Source organism: Wolffia australiana, chromosome 16, assembly GCF_029677425.1.
Source record: "Wolffia australiana isolate 7733 chromosome 16, ASM2967742v1".
Taxonomy (NCBI): domain Eukaryota; kingdom Viridiplantae; phylum Streptophyta; class Magnoliopsida; order Alismatales; family Araceae; genus Wolffia; species Wolffia australiana.
In genome coordinates, this window is record NC_135850.1 from 3,684,783 (window position 1) to 3,706,173 (window position 21,391).

The 21,391-nt window shown below is 38.4% G+C and overlaps 1 protein-coding gene, 1 long non-coding RNA gene and 1 pseudogene across 2 annotated transcripts; all 3 read right to left on the reverse strand.

Moving 5' to 3' along the window:
• Positions 1–11,574: 11,574 nt before the first annotated feature.
• Positions 11,575–13,712, reverse strand: LOC144713605 (pectinesterase-like). Its single transcript, XM_078588242.1, has 2 exons — positions 12,765–13,712; positions 11,575–12,399 (listed from the first exon to the last, which is right to left on the reverse strand). The coding sequence occupies exons 1-2, from the start codon at positions 13,627–13,629 to the stop codon at positions 11,720–11,722; spliced, it is 1,545 nt and encodes a 514-aa protein (XP_078444368.1). The 5' UTR covers positions 13,630–13,712; the 3' UTR covers positions 11,575–11,719.
• A 1,365-nt stretch (positions 13,713–15,077) lies between these two features.
• LOC144713447 (pectinesterase-like) lies at positions 15,078–17,076 on the reverse strand (annotated as a pseudogene).
• Positions 17,077–17,990: 914 nt separating this feature from the next.
• LOC144713448 (uncharacterized) lies at positions 17,991–18,845 on the reverse strand. Its single transcript, XR_013584055.1, has 3 exons — positions 18,712–18,845; positions 18,422–18,537; positions 17,991–18,327 (listed from the first exon to the last, which is right to left on the reverse strand). It is a non-coding gene; the product is annotated as an uncharacterized LOC144713448 (long non-coding RNA).
• Between the last annotated feature and the right edge of the window lie 2,546 nt (positions 18,846–21,391).

Below are 21,391 nucleotides of genomic sequence, written 5' to 3' on the forward strand. Positions count from 1 at the left end.
GACATTTGATGCAATCGGATAGTGACCAACGAAGAGCATCATCAATGATTAGCTGCTCCAATCATTGTGAAAAGGTACAATTGTCCCATCGTGAGTCAGGATCCATAATGCCCATTCATTACTAACATGTTTCTTGTTTTTTTATTCTCAGGGATGACATGGATAATAGAAAAATACTGAATTTAAACATATGACGTGCACATGTACCACCAAAATCGATGATTAAGGAGAAAAATAATTAAATCAATCATTTAAAGTTTCAAAAATTCTGGTGGTACATATGACGTGCACATGTACCACCAAAATTGATTAAAAAAATAGAATGATGTTGATGTGGCACATGAAAGTGCATCACAATGTCACAAAATTGTTGGCAATCACTTGCATTTTTCTGACACGAATGATATACTCATGCATGCTATTAAACATAAAAAGACAAACTGAAATGATAATGATGTGGCCCACGATTATGCCCTTCCCTATCACGATGATTATTTACATGATAAAGCACCGTTTTCATCTTCATTCTCTACTCATGTACACATGTCACTTAAGGAGAAGCCAATTGATGAGTGATTGGGCCACTCATTAAATGAATGACTGTTTAACATTTTAATCATTACAGGAAATGAGGTCAGCAATGATGAGGAGATAAAAAATTGGACTTCGATAATTGTTCAAACTTTAAAGTTTGATATCTAACAACCCAAAAGATTAATTGAGTTGAAATTTTGAGTGTTACTTTGTCTTCACTCCTCTTTCAATCCGTGCACTCTGATCTACAAACAGAGTCACATATCCTTCTCAAAATCATCCTCAAAATTGCATCCACATTTTTTAGCTGATTAAAAGCTAGTGAGTTTCTGAGATCCATCAAACTTGTTTGTGGTGTCTTGGGTCTGAGAGAAAATGCAATAGATAAGATGGGGAACATACTAATATTAAAAAAATGCCACCGTCTTGACTGAACATAAGCATGTATGGTAAGTATGCTTGCCTTACATTGGATCTTCTTGGCATCATTTCTAGGTTACAACCATTTCACTATCACATCCCACCGTCACATTATGTCTTTATAGAATTCCAGCATTTCTAACCATTTTCATATTTTTGTATTATCATCATCTCACTCATCATCCTCCTTACATGACTAATTATTTTCATCACATCGCTTCCATGTATTTTCTTATTATTTCCACTCCATCTAATCATTTTAAAAATCTGATTATCACTATCTACTATCTACTACAACCATCTGAATTCAATTACAAATTATCACCATCATGACCTACCTTTTCTCATCACTTGACATGTGTTTTATTTATACCTCATCTCATCTCACTAATCGCTATTTGAAGAATAATAAATCCTTAATTACCATTTCCTGTGGAGATGATCTGTACTCATCACTAGCTAAATTACGTCAAAGGTTTATTGCTTAAACTCAAAAACACCAATGATGTATTAAAACCCTAATTTTTTTGTTTATCACTAAGCTCATCCATGATATCTTGAGGTTCCATTTGGTCATGACAACAAAGGACTAGTCAGCATGTGATCATGATGCAAGCATAATCTTATCATTTTTTGGTATTTTAAAAATATTGGAGAAAACCTCATGAATTTTTATGGCATGAGGAATACAAGTTTGTGCATAGGATTGAGTGAAAAAAAAGAAAGAGAGTAGTGGGAATATATGACCAAACAGTCCGCACAAAAATATGCTTAAATTGATGTATAGAGCATCATAAAAAGTTCTATAAAGGTGTTTGGTCTGATGCATTCTAGTTGGTTTGAAGATGCAGACCACGATATGGAGATGACATTGCAGAGAACTTTGCAGCCTTGGTCAGCTCATGAATTTAATATGTTCAGCGATGAAGATGTCATCTTATTTATCACTCTACACATGGATATGTGTTGGAATAGTGACATCCAAGTTCTCCTGGGGAGACTGTAATCATACCATCTCATGAACCTCCTCAATCATACCATGGTATCCCATTCCAGCATTATAACAAGAGACTGTTTTCTGCTTCCATGATTGCAAAGTGATGATATATCTACTAATGCATATGTAATGGCCCGAGGCCAATTTTGAGTTTCCCTTATCTCCACCATATCCTACGTCAGAGTATGTCTCCACATGGATATGTTTGTGCTTCTTGAAGAGAAATTCCTTTCATCGAGCTTGTTTGATGAAGCCCTGGATTCATTTGTGCCCTTTCCTGGGGGACTGATGAGGTACCTGAATAAAAAAACTAATGAGACAGCTAGTATGCTCAATGTTAGGACAAATATATCAGCTTTCCGAATAACCACCAAGTGCGACTATCATCATCCATTAGTGTAGAATCATCCCAAAAATTTGGGAAAGCTTCCATTGGTCATGTTTCATGTTTGCAGCCTAGGATCCCTATTTCATGGATAAGATCACCAGCATATTTGTGTCAGAACAGAGCTAGATTATCTGGTTGATAATCAAACTTACTCCCAAGGAAGTAGATTGGTGTCCCTAAATCATGTGACAAAGTGTTGCCGAAGATATGCTTAGTCAAAAGAGATACCTGCTTCGTCACAAACTTTATGTAGAATATCATCAACATAAATTGTTGATGATATTCTCGATATGGTCTTGAATTACTAAGCTGACTAATATGTTCTTCATCATAATCTTAGTGACCGTAATGGGGGATGTGAAGCCAAAAGTAGTGAGAAGACTATTGAACTTTACAAATCAAGCACATTAACTTTGCTTTAGTTCATAGAAAGTGAATTAGAGAAAATAAACTTGAGAATACTCCCTTGATATAAAGTACCCATACAAACCTGCTAATTTGGGTTCAACTGAGAAAGGCACAAGTGATGTCTAGTTGATGTCAAACCATAGGAGATAAGGTCCCAATGTAGTTGATATCATAGGATTAAGTAAATCCATGGTCAACAACATGAGTCTAATGAAGAGTGATAGAAACATCAAGGTGAACATCCACTTGTACATCATAATGTTGGCATCAGTAGGATAAGGGACAAGAGTCTAGGTTCCCTTGGACTGTAGGGCTCTAATATCTATGTTCATGGTGGATTTCTGGGCTGGGGCCCAAAGACATCAACATATGCCCTTTTAATAAATAAGGAGGCCACATGGAGGATTAAAGTGCAGAAGGTGGGATTAAGGTTGCAATAGGAGATGAAACAAGAAATGATGTGCCAGTTGCATGAGCATGTACCTTTGAGAACCACAATGGGAAGATGGAGGTCAACTCTAGGGCAAATGTATAACTCAACATGAAGGTGAGGTAGACTTAACAATGAGGGTGAGAGAGGTGCAGTTGTCGGCACTAGACGAGAGGTCAATGAAGAATAAAAATAGTGATATGTAAGGAAATTTAATATTAGCCACTGCCACAAAGCAAAAAGTGCAAGGAAAATAGACCTGACAACCCTTTCTAGTGCAGGAGTACCCCATATATACACCTTTGAGAGCACTTATATGATCCAGTCTATTTCCTTCATCACTTTTCCTAAATTAAATCCAAGAGGATAGCTTAGGTCCTCACCTTTCCACATGTCATTACTGACGCTACAACTCACATGCGTATATCCATCATCTATTGTTGCCATAATGTGTGCCAGTAATCCATATCTCCCTATACTGTCACCAGATAGCATGTAGACACCCCCATTCCTGCTGTAATAAGTGGCAGTATTTTATAAATCCCATCTACTCCACTCACTCCTGATGCAATCCGCCAAAAACAAGCGCTATTAAAACCCCCAAATGCATTTTAAAATTATGATAAATTGATTAAATAGGAAAAAATATTTTGTCTTTTTAGAATAATACTGAATTTTATATTATTATTTTGTTCATAACAAATTATATTTAATTCCATAAAAATATGAAATAATAAAATATTAATTAAATAAACTCTCTTTTCAAATACCTGATGCTTGTGGATTTTTGGTGACCAATCCATGGCTGTGACCGATGATTTACCTTTTGATCAATCAAAAATTTCATAAAACCCCTAAACTAACTCCTTAACTTGTATGCTAATTTATGAAACCTATTTATTTTTTATTAATTATTCAAAAATAATCTCTCTCTCAATATTATGTCAAATATTTCAAAAACATATATTTACTCTATGATACAAACATAGCTCTTTTATCTGTTTATGGACATGATTGAGTTTTCATCCAATTTGACCGTGTTTTTATGGGGATATGGAATTAATTTAAATGCAGTTTTATTCATAATATTTTCTAGTAGAAGATAATTATCTCCCAATAAAACAATTTTTTAGCAATAAACAGTTTTTTACTGTCTCATGGTTTTAAAAGTATTCAAATGTCTCTTTTAGATATTCACCTGACCCACACTTTTCAGTTCTAGTCTTGAGCTTATTTGTTCCATACATTCTCTCTTAGGATAGACAACCTTACATTTTAACATGCATAAAATGGGTTTCTTTCATTTCGGCATCTCTTATGGCATGGAAATTATTTATCTCTGATAGACCATCTATCCAAGATTTCTATGGAGCATTCAATAAGGTAAGGATAATGATAAAACACAAATAAATTTAATTTATTATAATAAATTAAATTTAATTTATTATAATAAATTAAATTTAATTTATTTAATGAAATAATTAAATAAATTATTTAATGCAATAATTGATTAGGAGAGATAAAAAATCAATGGGTCAGAATAACTGATGATATAGACAGAACTTTGAGCTTAACTTTTGATGTCAGCCTCATATCTCTCTCTCTCTCTCTAGATATATATATATATATATGCCTCTGTATCTCTTTATCCATACATACCATTTGATATATAATCAGATCTGTATATACATGTATTTAATATTGTAATTTAACCTCAAAATTTTATAATGGAAACGACTGTGATTTTAATAACCATCAAAATAAAATTTATTTTGCTACTTTACTAATCCTTGATTGATAACATCAAAATAGAATGGGCTTTTACATTTGATTTTTTTACAATTATTTTTGGTTTATAACTACACTATACCTTTTTTGTGCTAAAATTAGAAAATGCCAACTTAGCCCTTTGTTCTATATATTTTTAACGATTTATGATTATAACCCCAGTTATCCATATTAATTTCTCATTTTAACACAATGGTTTATGGAGTAAATTTGGTGGAAAACTCAACTATAAAGTATCATTTTATTATCCCTTTTGTCATATATTTTTGCTAGTTTATGATATGAACTCCAGTTGATTCCTTGGAGTTAACTGAATTTTTCTTGTGTGTCATCATAGTTTGGAATGAAAACAAAAGACTTACATAAATTACATGGTGATTTTGGATGAAAACTGGAAAAACAGAGAGCTAAAGCCATGTTTTGGGCCCACAAGAAAACCCAGGCCATTGTTTCGACAATAAAAGAGGCCCAATAGACAATAAGTTAACTTTGTTGAGCTGGTTTGAGACATTTTTTGGAGTTTGGTCAAAGAAAAGCAAGAATTGTCAAACTAATTCAATGTAACTGTACATCCATATCTAATTATAAGATATATCATCATCAAAACTATGCCCCTTATTCAATTTGTATAAACGTTCATGTGGTATTCCTTACCAATATTTATTCTTACTTATCACCACCTCTCCATATTTCCTATCTTATAAAATATTTCTTCTAGTATACTAGCCATTCCCTAATATTCATTCCTCATGGAGATCATTATTTCTCATCATAATAATATTTTTTCAGGAAACATTTTATCAAATATATGGATTTATCCCTCATGACATTGGAAAGTTCCAAATGCAAAAAATATTTTCACAATCTGACAAAGAGTAATTGAAAAGTTTATAGATATATAATTTTACTTTATAGTTACATGAATTTATCAAAGACTTCCTTTTGCAATTCATTAATGAATCTCATTTAAATATGAACACTCTATTTTTTGATACATTTATTATGCTAGGAAAGTAATATCCATATTCTAAAAGGTAGTGAATATCCCAGGGGAAGCAGGAGGTTTGATTTCTGAACAGTAATATTTGAAACTGTTTCGGTATTTACCTAATTCAGCTTCACCTTATCTTTTTCTCATTTTTGTGTACCTTGTGAACATCATTATGATTATCTCTCTTAGAGCTATCTCATTAAGGTACTACCTTTGGTTCCTGTTCTAGCGACCTGTTTGAAGGCATGAACCATTTGTATTCTTTGTCATCTCTTTTTGCTTTAGAACTACCTTAAAGTACTCTTTCCTTGTGTTTCTCCAAGACATGGGACAACTTCATCTGCTCGTTGGTCACACTGACTAAGAGTAATTAGGGTTTTCCTTATGAAGGATACCCTTAAAAGTAATTGTTTTGCTATTCTTCAAAGGAAAATTTGAGTTACATTTCTATTCTCTTTCATTTGTTTTATTAATAAAAAACACAATACTTGTATGGTTTTATTTAATTAGCAGTTTTAAAATCACTGTAAGCTTTCTGCTTTGGTTTAACTAGTTACAGGAGAAGACTAAATCTATATCAAAATATTTTATTTATTAAAAAGATATCACTGCTTGAGAATCCCATCTGTGCTAGTTTTTACTATAAATATGAAAAATCAAAATACAAACATTACCATTACCAGTTGAAATAAGAATCAAATGTACAAATTAAATTTTAATCGACAGAAATACTAAATCCAACTGATTGAATTTGATATCCTTATCACATTTAGTATGACTTAGACATTTATACTCCTTAACGTTAAATTCATTGTTTAAGTGCTTGAAAGGTTGAATTTATGCATACTGGTATTTCATTGAATCTATATTAAAAATGAAACCACTTAGATTACATGTTCACAAAAAATACCCAACATGGTATCCAAAAGCTCACTGATTGTATTCATCATTGTGAGAACAAGGGAATTGTATTACATTCTTACTAAGAAAAGCATGCCATGCTGAGCTGGTAGAAAGGTGGACATTTCATGGTGGAGACTCAAGTGTCAGATTACTTTTGTATGCATAAGCACTATAATCAAGATACCATTTCCTTGTGTAAAGCTAAGATTTATTATGAGCACCAGAATAATCGATATCTAGTAAACACACTGTCTTATTCTTATTCCTTGAAAATCACTAGTTGCATAGGGGTTTTTAAGAATTATGGCTTAACCTATCCTTGAAAGCATATAGTATTTTCAAAGACTATTAAGTTGGGTGAATTTTTTTCGAGTCATTGGGAAGAGTAAGTGAAGATATGAATTAGGATAATTCACAAACATCTATAAAACCATGAGTCGAATCCATCTCTCATACCTCATGTACTTTATTTTGATATAGATGGTTATATACAAGAAATAAACAGAACCATTAGAAAACCTAAACATCATCCTCCTATGTATCAAAAATTGATAAGAAATAATGGTATTATTTTCCTAAATAGGCATTGATCATAATTTTTTTGGCTAGAACTAATGGCTAATGAATGTGACTATAGATCAACTTTTTTACCACTGGATTTGCATTTTGGAAGAGTAGGATGAAAAATTTTAAAGCAAGATATTTGAGTTGTGGAAGATGTTAATGGAAGCTCCAAATAAGGTATTGAAAGACCCAGAGGACAATAAATATTAAATTAACTCTAGCCCGATAGATATAGTATAAATATGAATATATCAAAAATTCATGGAATTGTACTCATAGAGAACATATAAAAACGTGATCTCCACATATAATATACTATTAATAAGAACATGGTGACATGAAGGAACCTTTCATATAAATAGAAATAAATGGTGGAATTTTTTTTTAAAGTTTGAATTCATCAAAACAAAATATTGGGAGAATAGCAGGATATGATCGGAAGGTTTGATAAATTTTCATACTGTCATGGACTTCAAGATTTAATAATAAAAAATTTAGGAATGTTCTAAGTTTAAATATTAAGAAGATATGTGGCACATAATTATATGAAAACATAAAAGTAATTTTAACCTCATTTGATGAACTGTAAAACAAGGGGCTTGAAATGATAGAGCATCAAATGACATGGATATGCCAAAATAAAGAGAAAATCCTAATGAAGTTGAACAATAATTTATTAGATGAATTTGAATTAATGAAACTTAATTTCAATGAGCTCATAGAAAATATGGAAAAAGGATCAATAATAGAAATGAATTGATGATACCAAGAGATGCTTTCACTATATATATCAGTATTGTAATAAGAACCATGTTGACGTCTAGAGTATAACTGAAGAAAGTTTAATATGTGCAGTGACATGGATACAAGAAGAATAAAATTCACATGCTGATTTTTTGAATGAGATTGTTGATTGTGAAGTGATGATAATAGAGAAAACGATGAAGTTATTTCTGATTCTTGTCTGATGGTATCATCATCCTTATGTGAGTCAACATTTCCGATGAATTTCACTAACAATTACTAAAAAGAGGATAATAAGAGGCTTTCTAATAGCGTAGTCAAATTAGAAAGGTAACACTTGAGACATAGGAAATAATGGGCCGATCTACTTCCCATAAAATTTTGATAACTAGACTGGTGCATTTAAGAATGACTAAATACAACATGATTTATAGGTAAAATCAAATTGAATCAGATTTATTTCAATGATAATGATAAGAAAAGCATATGAATTACCATTCGGAATGATAAAATAATAAAATAAACTTATAGAAAGCTATAAAACCTGGATGTGAAGTCAAATGTAGAACATGATTAAAAAATAAATTATTTGTTAATATTTTAAAAATATGGAGTACAATATAATCACTCAAACAAACTCAATAAGTAGTGAATGGACTCAATTAGGGACATAAGATATCAAACGTCATTACTATAAGACTTGCATCTTATTATTATCCCAACCCTATAAGAAACTACAATAGATCCCTCAGCATATTCTTCTACTTTATACAAATATCATCTCAGCTATCTAGAGCAATATTCACTTATGTAGAATGAATAACAATATTAAGGACATAACAATAGGTACATACAACTATCAATATAAATAAAAATATATAAACATGATTTATATTTACCTACAATGGATATTGTTTATAGCTCTAAAAATAGTTAAAAAATTTTAATCACATTTATCAAGATAGCTGAGCTGAGTCACACAGAAATCAAGAGCTAGCACTTTTACACACCACGTCTGATAAAAACAAAGATGGCACCTCAAAAGGAGATGTTAAACAATGACGGTAACACAACTTGATAACTGTTAATAAATTATGCAAAGATGCTCAAAATATATGATTCTTCGGGATGAATAAAATATGCATACCATAGGCATATATGGAATAAATCTAGAGATATATTTCTAGGCAAGGAGGAAGTAAAATTAAAAATCTAAGGTATATGATGTTAGAATAGATATGAGAAATGTATAACTCAACATGGAGTCACAGTTTCGAGAGACTAAACTATGGTCAAGGAGATCATAAAAAAACTTTGATAAATTTTACAATTTCAGAAGTATTTTTTAAAATATCATTATATGGTTCTGTATTTTACTTCAACCCAAGATTCATTCTTAAGTAATAATGGAACATATTTATTTAATTTATCCTCAAGATTCATATTTTTTGCTCTAAGTTTTAATTTATATTACTAGCTGCTGAATTATTTAATCAAAGTTTTAGCTAATTACTATGGGAAAAACATCATTTAAGTTGGGTATCTGATAACTTTTGCTTTCTGTTTATAAATGCTGTGAGAATGGCCAGATTTATAAATGTAAATTTATTTATATCAAAATAAATTACACTCTCTGTTTAATCATTACATTAAACTCCTATTAACCTTAAATAGATGAGAAATAATAATTTTCTGTTTACTTAGATATCATGCATAAATACTCATGGATAAATTAATGTGGTGTTTATGAGATTTTCAATGGGAACTTTTTACGTTTGTTGCAATCTTTTCCCCCTAAAACCTAGAGAATTTTGAAGAAATGTGTCTTAGGTTTTAAGGTTGTGGCTGAATTTATCTAAAAATGATTTTAAAAAATAAAAGCTAAAAAAGAGTTGTATTGAACCTCTAAAATAAATTGGAATTTGATGAGTGAACCACCTTTGGACAGATCAAATGCACCCTTTGTGTAAGACCATTTTGACCTCTAATTGCCTAATAACCTAAATGACCAAATTTATCAATCAAATTTATCCATATATGGGTTAATTAATAAAAATTAATTTAACCCCATTGATTGGTTAAGCTAGTATTCTACTGGGTTTCAAGATACACCTCATGTTCAAGAAGCTACGAAGGAGTATATAAACTTTCTCATAGAACATTTCTGTCAATGCCTACCATGTACATATTGTCCCTCCTTGGATTACGTATGTTATGGTTAACCATATAACCTTTATTGGTTGTCTTACTTAATACGGATGTGTTGGAAAATCATTAGAAAAAAATTATTTAATGATCCAATGTCTTAGACAAGAGCTTCATCACTTCAACTTTTGTTCAGCTATCTCAAATAACAACAAGGGTGAATGATTCAATGATGACCACTCTATGGTTTTGGTGGACTTCTTGCCGAATCCAAGCTAGGACTGTTTGTTTTGATAAATGAGCTTGATTTGCATTAATAAATTCAAAAGAGACATTAATGTGCGCTTGTCATACAAAAGTGATTGTCAAAAGGTAATAATGGTATGATTTTAATTTTTCTTATTGTATATCACTTTTTTCTTGGGTAAGTAATTAGTACCCTATCACACATAGAGAAGGATTGGCCTGGTCGTTAATAAACCTGGAAAATGACATTCTCAAAATTCTGAGCGTTTTTTGGGAGTGTTATATATATAGTACGTTTTGGTACTGACCTGGTCAACGTGCCAAATGAAATGGGCATCGGTTGGCTTTTAAATTTTAATGCTAAACATATCGCATCGGCTTAGAATCACGCGATGCAGGCTTTATATGTCGCCTCCTCTACAAGGACCATGGTAGGGGAATCAGGCAAACTCGTGATCCATGAATATGTGTAGTATATACTGTTAAGTTGTAATCTCTAATATGGACAATGTTACATATTATGGTTGATTTAAGATATCATTTAATCCCTAAATAATGTAATCCATTCTCCCAACTTTAGGATTACGTTTTTTTTATGAAATACGGAGATTTAAATTATTTGCGTAGAGGCTAATTAAATCTTGAATTTAACAATAGGTTAAGTCAAGATAGACTAAAGAGGATAATGATGATCTTCGTTCCTCTAAATAGAGGCAAGTCGAGTCATAGGAATGGTATTCTTTGACAACCAAATTACTCTCAAGACTAAGCTGATTACTAGTTGACTCAAAGGTCTACCTCTAAAGATGAAGATATGAATGTAATCAGGAACGCTCCCTTAACTTCATTTATCTGTCCTGAATTATGTGTTCCGTTTCATGTGTTGTATGGTATTATTGATTCATACTTAATAAAATAAACAAGAGATCTATGATATTTTTTTGACATCACACACTCAACAAGAAACATATGGTCAGAAATCACACACTAAATAATTTAAAATTTATTCCCGGATAAACGCAAAACAAGTCCTGCATTAGAAACTTTTTATTGCAAGGCTTCCGCGTACGAATGGCTTAAAATAATGTGTAATTACAGCAATAGAATAAGGTCAGAAAGTTACAAATGAAGTATATCCCGTTCGTTAGTTCAGTTAGTTCATCAAAGCCGGGGGGAAAATGGGACTCCGGAAGACGGCAGCCAGGAGCCACCCTCAAGGAAGCTATCGACGGTGAATTTTTCAGCCTCTGCCGCGCTGGTAATCACCCTGTAACCTTCCCACTTAACTCGTCCACTTGTGCCAGCCCCATCCCCAGTGTTCTGATACTCCCCATAATACAATGTGTTCAGCGCAAAGCTCCCACTCCACTCCAACCACCCGGCGGGGTCAATCAAACTGTCCAACGTGCACTTCATGAAAACAGTTCTCGAGTACTCCTTCCATGGCCGACCAAGGAAGGTCTTAATATCGCCCAAGTCCTCCGCAGCCGACACTCTCGAATTATGTATCGAAATTCCAGTATTCTCGTTCGGATCGGATCGACCCTGGGCCGTTATTATGTTCTTCTGGTTGCTCATTGGCTTGCGAACTCTGATATTGCAGTTCTGCAGAACGGTCACCGAATCGCCGAAGATGAAGTCAACAGTGCCGTAGATATCGCAGTCACGGTAGAACTGGCGCTGTGAGTGCACGTAGAGCGTGTCTTGGTAGCCTTTGAAGCTGCACCGGTAGAAGACGGAGAGATCCGCGCCGGAACGGAGCGCCACGGCCTGGTGCTTCTCTGGTCCTGCTGTGTTCTCGAAGGTCATGTCCCTCGCGATGAACCCGTCTGCCACCACAGCTGTATATCCAAGAAATAACGATCAGAATAAAGTTTTTTGCGAGGATTTGAAGTCAGGACTAGGGTTTGGGACGGACGGAGCGGGAGTGACCGAGTCCCTCTCTTCAGCCATCCGTTTCAGGGCTTGTCGTTTCGTCTCGTTCCAGCGGGAAACGGTCGACGAAATAGACGACTGTAAAAAATTAGAGTTCACGAAGTTGTCATACTCATTCGTCCGCCGAGGGATGGAAGGACGAAACCCTCATTGTCCTTCAAGCCCACCAACAACAACGACGAGTCGACCACAACGTCGATAGATTTTTTGATAACGACGACGATTTCGTCCTCGCCATCTGTAAATACTAGAATCGAAGATTAATTCTCACCGAATGTAGCGGAACGGAAGGTGGTGGAGCCGTCTATTACGTTGCGGCTGCCGGTGACGACAGTGGAGTCGATGCCGTCGCCGATCATCATCAAGTTTTTCATTGACTTTGGAACTTCGACGTTCTCCTGGTAGACCCCAGCCTTGACCCAAATCACAAATCTCTTGCTAGTGTCTTTCCTTAGCTTCGACGCCGCCGCGATAGCTTCAGAGATGGTCTTATGGCTCCCCGTTCCATCCTGGGCCACCGTCAGATCAGCTATCACAGCCGAGCTCTGCAAGAGCTTACGGTCGCCAGCGGAGACCCACACCGGAAAACCCCGCGACAGCAATCTCCTGCCACTACCGCCGGCGCTGGACTGAGTGACGGCGAGAGAGTTGCTGAGAAAGCGAGAGACGTTGGTGGAGATGAAGGGCATATCTGAAGCTCCGGTCAAGAGGTTCAGCTCTTTGAACCCGTTGAGACACGTTTCCTGGTTGGCCAGCGTGGCGCTGAGCCAGGTCAGCTCGTCATCGGCCGTAGAGGAAGCCAAGGACTTGTTCAGCTTGCGGACCGTGTCCTCGGCTAGTTCAATGCAGTCGGCCCAGGCCGCCCTTGTGCGCGCGTCCATCAAAGCGAGATTGACGCCCGAGGCTAACTTCAGCGCTCTCTGAGCTCGCAGTACCGCGCCTTGAAGATTCATCTGACGAAACCCCAATCTTGATTTCTCTTCGCCCAACAGGGGAGTGGCTCGTACAATAGAATAGCAAGCATCTGGGTACGGAAGTTGCCTGCACGATGTAATGGGGAAGGCATTTGTCACCAAGGAGGCTTCAAGTAAATACAAGAGGCCCAGCAGACAGCCGAGCAGTAAGATCTTGGCCATTGGAGACAATTTCTGAAAACAAAAGAGTAAAGAGGGAATGGAAAGTGAGTGAGAAGGCAAAGTGGGAACTTGGAATGTGGAGTGGAGAGGAAGAACTTGCAAGTATTTATGGAAATTGGAAGTGAAGTGTGGATGCGTAGCGTGTGCAATCTTTCTTCCGAGACTGAAACACGGTTTATCCAGCTAGGCTAAAATCTGGATACCGGAGAAATGCGAGGCTGATTTGCGGGTTTGGTGTTTTTGACTTCTCACGCGGGGCAACTGTGGCAGATATTCAAACGACGGCGATGTACGAAGTAACGCGTTTTGCGACGAACCACCGGTCCACGGCAGCTGCCGGAGCAGCTGGCTCTAGAATACGACTTTCAAATATAGGATCTTTGCTCTCGTGGGCCACCTTATTGTTTGGCTGCTGGCCGTCTACGTCCGTTGACATATATGTATGTTATTAATTTTATTTCTGATATATATGTATATTATTAATTTTTTTGCCTCGAAGCTTTAAGCTTTATCTATATCTATGTCCTTTACTGACCAATCCTTCCATATATAGAGCAACCTATTAAGCTGTTTGATGGGTTTATTTCAAACGGGACAACATAGAGACTTAGAGAGGGTGCAGTTTTAAGGATGGGATGAATATACGTGGGCATCTTGCATACGTGGGGCACTGCTCGAATAGGAGGTAGAGTACTTAAGTAAAACAAGAATCGTCGATTTTGCCACATTTTTCTCCATTTCATTCTGAATGTGCTGCAATCGCGAACGAAATATCCGTCCTTTTAAAAAGTAATGGAAGAAAGGAGTCCCACAACTTCCTGCCGCCGACGGCCATCTTTGAAGCCTACAAAATAGGAGAGACCTTCTCTCTCACTAACCTCTTGCTTTTCACCTGCCGTCTACAGCTGAACACTGATCGATAATCTAATATAATCGGAAGCCATTCAATTCTTCACGTTGAAGTCGAAAAATACGCTTAGTAATGAAGCCGTGGCCCGCATTTGTTGGGTTCACACAGGCAAGAAATGAGGCTTTCACATGCGAACGAGCCCTGATATGGTTGATAGCCTCTTCCATAGTACCGTAAAAACTTGAGTATTACACGAGTACTAATGAGTCGTCACCATGATTGTGGGAAGCGGCAGCTTTGAATGTAGGGCTTGTCGGGGGCCGTAGGGCGTTACGATGCGCAGAGTATGGGAAAAACAAAACTTTAGCCCATTTGTTGTACAGCCTAGAGTTATTGTTGGTAGTTCAAAGATGCAAAAAAGACCGTTTTCCCTTTTTCGCAAGACTAACCTTGCGATGAAATTTTACTGCTCATTACCTTTATCAGGCCGTTGACCATACCCGTTCTCGGATGGCCATTTTGATTCGACGTTCGAACAAAGTACGTCCGGATGATTTGTTTAACCACCCGCGATATCATTCTTCACAGGGCCACGCAATTTCATATAAAAAATTTATAAAAGTAATAATCAATTCCTTTGGGGGGGGGGATTATCTTCCCCTGTACACCTTTTATTCGACGTATTTTCTGACACCTATCCAAATGATAAAAAACACCCGAGTCCAGCTAAGCCTAAAATTATAACGTAGCCGTAAAGGGCACCCCGGTGGAGCCAAGCCACGAGCTGCCGCCGATGAAGTTGCCGACGGTGAACTGGCCAGCCTCCGTCGCGCTGGAGATGACTTTGTACCCTCCCCACTTGACGCGGCCGCTCGTTTCGGCACCGGCGCCGGTGTTCAGGTACTCGCCGTAGTAGAGCGTGCTGAGGGCGAAGTTGCCGCTCCACTCTAGCCACCCGGCCCGGTCAATAATCCCGTCCAGAGCGCACTTCATGAACACGGTGCGCGAGAACTCCTTCCACGGCCGTCCCAGGAAAGACCTTATCGAGCCCAGGGCCTCGGCCGCGGCCACTCTCGAATTATGGATCGAGATTCCGGTGTTCTGGTTCTTGTCCGACCGGCCTTGAGCGGTGATGGTGTTCTTCTGGTTGCTCATCGGCCTTCTGAGGAGGATGTTGCAGTTCTGGATGACCACCGCGGCGTTGCCGAAGATGAAGTCCACGGTGCCGTAGATGTCGCAGTCGCGGTAGAACTGGCGCTGCGTGTACACGTAGAGCGTGTCTTGGTAGCCCTTGAAGCTGCACTGGTAGCAGACCGAGAGGTCCGACCCCGAGCGGAAGGCCACCGCCTGGTGCTTCGCCGGACCCGCCGTGTTCTCGAAGGTTATCCCTTGGCTATGAACCCGATGCCGTTCACCGCTGCGAAGAGACGAATGCGAGTCAGTCGGTCGTTTTGCGACGTTGAGGGCGTAAGAGGAGTAAGGATTGCTCCGTTAATGAGAGTCAGTTGATTTCCCATCGCTGCGGAGACGGGGATAATAACAAAATAATGCTAAATAAGAATAGGAATAATAATAGTAATACGCATAAGACCCTTTAAAAAATATATAAAAGGAAAGGAGAGAGAGAGAGAGAACGCACCCACGGTGGCGGAGTTGAAGGTTGTGGAGCCGTCGACGACGTTCTTGCTCCCCGTGACGACGGTCTTGTCCTTGCCATCGCCGAGGAGCATGACGTTCTTCGCCGAAATCTGCACGTTCTCGCTGTAAGTCCCGGCCTTGACGTAAATCACGAATCGGGCAGTCCCGGTGCGCTTTGCCGCCGCGGCCGCCGCCTCCGAGATAGTCTTGTAATTGCCGGACCCGTCCTTGGCCACGACGACGTCGGCCCTCACGGACGTACTCTGGAGGAGCCTCCGGTCCGCGGCGGAGACCCAGTTGGGGAAGCCCGAGGAGAGGAGTCGCCGATTCCCGGCCCCGGAAACGGAGGCCGACGACGTCACCGCGAGCGAGTTGGCCAGCATCCGCGTCACGTTGGGGGAGGCGAACGGCGTGCTAGCCAACTTGGAGTCCAGGCCAAGGTCTCTGAACCCTTCCAGACAAGTCTCGTGGTGGGTCATGGCGGCGCTCAGCCACGTCAACTCATCGTCGGACGACGACGGGACGTCCGGGTCGAGCACTCGGTTCAACTGGCCGACCGTGTCCTCTGCGAGGGCCAAGCAGTCCTCCCACGCAGCCCTGGCCCGCGGGTCGAGCGTGCGGAGATCGATTTTCCACGCGGCGGCGCGCGTCAGACTGGCTCTCTGCAGCGCCCCCCGCACGTTGAGTTTGGCGAAGCTCATGGGCGCCTTGGACTCCCCGTTAAGCGCAATCGGCCCGACGGCCTCTCTACAGACATCGGGGTACGGGGTATCCCTGCACGAAGTTATGGGGCCTCCGCTCGCAAACCCCGCCACCAGTGCGAGGCACGCATAGAACATGCACAAAGAAACGCTTCCCATGGCTTCTGTATAGACTCTTTTCTTTACTCTGAGAACGAACGAACGAATGAATGAATGAATGTTCGGGGGCTCCCCTTAAATAGTATTCGCAGCGTGGAGCTTGAAGGAACTGGAAGGACGACGTAATCGTAGATTCTTTATCGGGTTTAAGGAATTTTGTGCGGGATGAAGGATTGGACCAAATCGAGGAGTCGTTGACCAACAACTCGCCCGCAATTACGGCGACTCCCAAGGGAAGGGAGGCTTACGTTGGTCAATCGAGCAAGCTTCTGTTCGACGGGTTTTGACGAAGGGCACAAGGTCTGCGTCAGTCGTCATCTGTTAACTAGTGCAACCTCATAGCTGCGCCGCGTTGACGCAGAGAGGTTCTTCACCAGTTTCCCAGAGTCAATCGCGTCTGCGAGAAGAAAGCTATATCCAAATGTTGCTCTTGCGGATAGATGACAGGGACAGGAAGGCCTAGAAGCTACCGTTGATAATCAAGTTCACCGGCTATGAAAAACCCTGGCCGTTGCTTTCCGCTGCGAACCGGCGACAACGGCCTTCAAATGGGGCACCACAAGGCTTTCTGTTGAAGATTTTTTCCCGTCTTATTCCGCGGTAATCCTTGGTTGGAGTAAATTATCGTCCCGGGCGTAATTTTGTTTGTTTCTAATTATTATCGTCTTTGCTCGCGCAACGAAGAGATTCTGCACTCGATGAGGGCCGCGTCGGTTTTCTCCTGGGACTCATACCGTAGCCTCAGATGGACGTGGATACGTTTGAGGTTGGGAGCAGAATTCATTAAAACTCAAACTTGCACCATCGATTTAAAATCGTCATCGGGCCGCGGGAGATGTGCTCCGCGTGTTACTCCACGCCGGGGGTAATCAAGCATCCGCTTCGAAGCACAACAAGTGTAGAATGTTAGTTAACATTCTTAAAACTGCGGCGGCTCCCGTAGATGTTTCGCTTTCGAAGGTTAGTAGGACAAAGAGCGTCTTCTGACTTGTAGTTGAATCAAACGCAACTGATGTAAGAAATATTGAAAAACTCCTCTTCATGCACGAAAAAACCGCCAGATAGACTCGAAAGTGGAGGTAAGAGAATCCCCCAGTCGGCAAAAAAACTGCGTGGCGTGGACAAAGCCTACAGCGAGATGAGGCCGGACCATGGCCGGAAAAGATGACCAGATTAAGCCTCCCCTTACTCTTCTTTCTCTACAGCACCTTGGGACGATACTTACTGAGATGACAGTCGGCACTCCGCAGTAAGGTTGGTCAAGTATCCTACCCGTTCACAGGAGACTCACGTCAAATTATGTTACCGCAGACTTTTGTCTCGCGTAATACATGTCGTGTGACCTTATATCTGTTCAAAGAAGAGGGAAGATGTTATGGTAAAATCTTGAAAATACCACTCAGGACACGATCAAGAGGAAGGCGTATAGAACGATACGATAGACCCTTGGACCTTGCTTGCGTGACGCCAACGTCCACAGTATGCGGTGGTTGGCATAGGCTTGTCCTATGCTGCAGTCGAGAAGCTCTTCCATGAACTCCCAAGACAAGGGAGTAATCACTAAGGAATAATGGAGAAGAGAGAATGAACGAAGTTTAAGAGACACAGAGTATAAACAACCCATGAATTGGAAAGGCCATCATGTACTATGATGACTTTATATGAGACATGATGAATAACCTCTACATGAATGAAGCAGTTAATTGTTCTGGGCATCGAGAGGAGGCAGCTTACCCGGCGTTCAATGCAGTATTTTCCCGAGCAATATTCATCGAGTATCCGATATCATGATGAATTTGAGATGATTTCAGATACCTAATATCAGATATCGGGTGGATATCGAATATCCACCCGATGCCAGATAACTGGACAGATATCGTAGGGATGAGGACAGTGTCGATACCAGATACGGATCTGATATGGGTTTGCGGATTTCGGAAAATCAAAATTCATACCGAAAATTGGTATTTGGATATTGATGTCTAATTTCCGAGTAGCGGATTAGAAAATAAGCAACACTTGTTCTATATTATGAAAGAATTAGAGTAAACGTACAATAAATGGCTTCAAAGGCATTTGGTGAGAAAAGTACTGCGCTCTACCAATAAAGCAATAAATATGGTAGACCAAGTCAAGCTGGGGTTTGTTTATTGTTCAAAATATTAGGTGGATTGTTGGCTGGGTCTTACTTAGTCATACTCAATCAGTTGCTCAATCAGTTTCAACCAGTCTTACTTAATTGAGTATCAATAATTTAGTTATACTCTAACAGACGACATATATATGTTTTCTATATGTTTAAATATTAGTTATACATAAGGAGCAATTACTCATTTATATGTTTTCTAGTAAAATGATAAATCATATGCATTATATTTTGATAAATGAAAATAGTGATATGTGAGATCAATATCCGATATTTTCAACCGACCAATAGAGCCAAAGACAGATGCCAATATCAGGATTAGATAAATGTATTTGATATTGGTACTATAGTGTCATCTAATACTCGGATATTGGTAAAGACTGATATCAGATAACCCATTTCCAATATCCGGTTCAGCAGAAGTATGCTATAGTCATCTTGTATTAGGCACGGCAATGAGAACATTAGTTCAATGTCCTTGATCCCTAGATGATGTGTCTCTTCTAACCAAAGTCAAACAAGGGAATCAAATATCCAAACGGAGTTCATGCAACAGTTAAGCTGCCATGGCACTCTTAGATAAGCTCAGATCCATCAATAGGTATCAGAGAATGCAGTGTCTATTTTCAGCTTACTCCATTTGTTAGGTATCAGAGAAGTTCTATGAAATCATGGGGTCTCTTCCCTGCACACAAAAAATTGAAAACTGACAATGCAGATGGACACATGCTGGGACAAAATAATCAAGAATTGAATTCATAATAGAAGGCAGGGATTGAAATCACAATAAATGCAAATGTTTTTTAAAATGGTAGGACATGTAGCAGAAGAGAAGGGCTGAACAATAGAAAATGAGGACACCTTTTTGGATAATCTGAGGATGTAGTTTGCCACACATCAGGTTGAAATGATTACTGTAGAAAAGAGACTGGAATCTTTGGGGAGGCTGATGATTCTGCTGATATGCTGCCGATATGACATTCATATTGATGAGGATGCAAAAAATAATGGCTCATATTGATCTAATATCAGATTGTAAATCTGACAATCGAAGCCTTTTTGGGCTGAAATATTGAGGGTAACTTCCTCTCTCTCCTTTACCATCCCTGTCGTTCGATCTAAAATCCCGTTGTATCCTCATAAAAATGATCTTTAATTCAATCCTACATTGGTAGGGCAAGGGAAATAAAGTGATTTTGATTTCCATCTCATTTCTTGTGTGAAATTGTTGATTCAGGTGATAAACACAAAAGTGAACTTGGCTGGCTCTTTTATAGCCTCAATCATCCTAAGCCTAGTGGAAAATGAGGTTCAGTAGAGAGTTCATTGCACTTACATTGCTTTCTTCTCAATAACCCACCATACATAACCATCTATCCATCCATATATACCCATCCACCCATGTCTAATTTTATCACCCATAATCATCATCCATCGTGCTCCCATATTCCAAAAAATAAACATTTACACACATTAAATATTACACATATATTTCCTTACCAACATCTCATCGCACCATATTTTTTACATTATAGAATACATCTTCTCCATTTCCTTATAAAAGTCATTAATTCCCAAATCATTGATTCCAAGTGCAAGCAATCCTCGCTCATCACTATCTAATCATGCTTTAATTTTTTTAGTAATGAACTCAAATGTCAAAATTAACAACTTAAATTTGAGTTCATTGTATCATCTTCATCATGCATCACTAAAGTGTTCCATCCATTTGAATATGGAGTTACTGTTCTCCCCAATACAAATGTTTCAGTATTCAAATTTACTGCTTTTTCCTCCCATTAATATTTTGATCTGGAGGATCTTTGGCTGATAAATACTTCACTATGTGAAAAAATATAAAATTAAATTTGAAATAGTAGATGGACTCTCACAAAGAAATGTGTTTTTATCAGCTCTTTATATTATAATTACCTTTCTTATAAAAGAATTATTATTCAAACATCTGAAAGACTAATAAACTCAAAATTAGGGCAAAAATTAGGTCATTGAGAATTTCAGTTTAATCAATAAAATTTATAACCGATACTCATAAATAATTTAATTTTACGGTGATGAGTACGGGTCATCTTCACTGGGAACGGATATTAGGCAAACTATGATCTCAATTGGGTGAAGCGAAGATGAGATGAATTATGTAAACGGTAGTGAATGTGTTATGAGAGTAGATAATAAGATGATAAATGGCCTCTTAGGGTTTTATTAATTTAGGATTAGGATGGACGAGAAAGGAGAGAGAGATGGGATCTT

Coding starts and splice junctions, on each gene's coding strand:
- LOC144713605 (XM_078588242.1), bottom strand. CDS start 13,629: ATGGCCAAGATCTTACTGCTCGGCTGTCTGCTGGGCCTCTTGTATTTA. Junction 12,400..12,764: donor CTTCCGTTCCGCTACATTCG/GTGAGAATTAAT, acceptor TTGGATATACAG/CTGTGGTGGCAGACGGGTTC.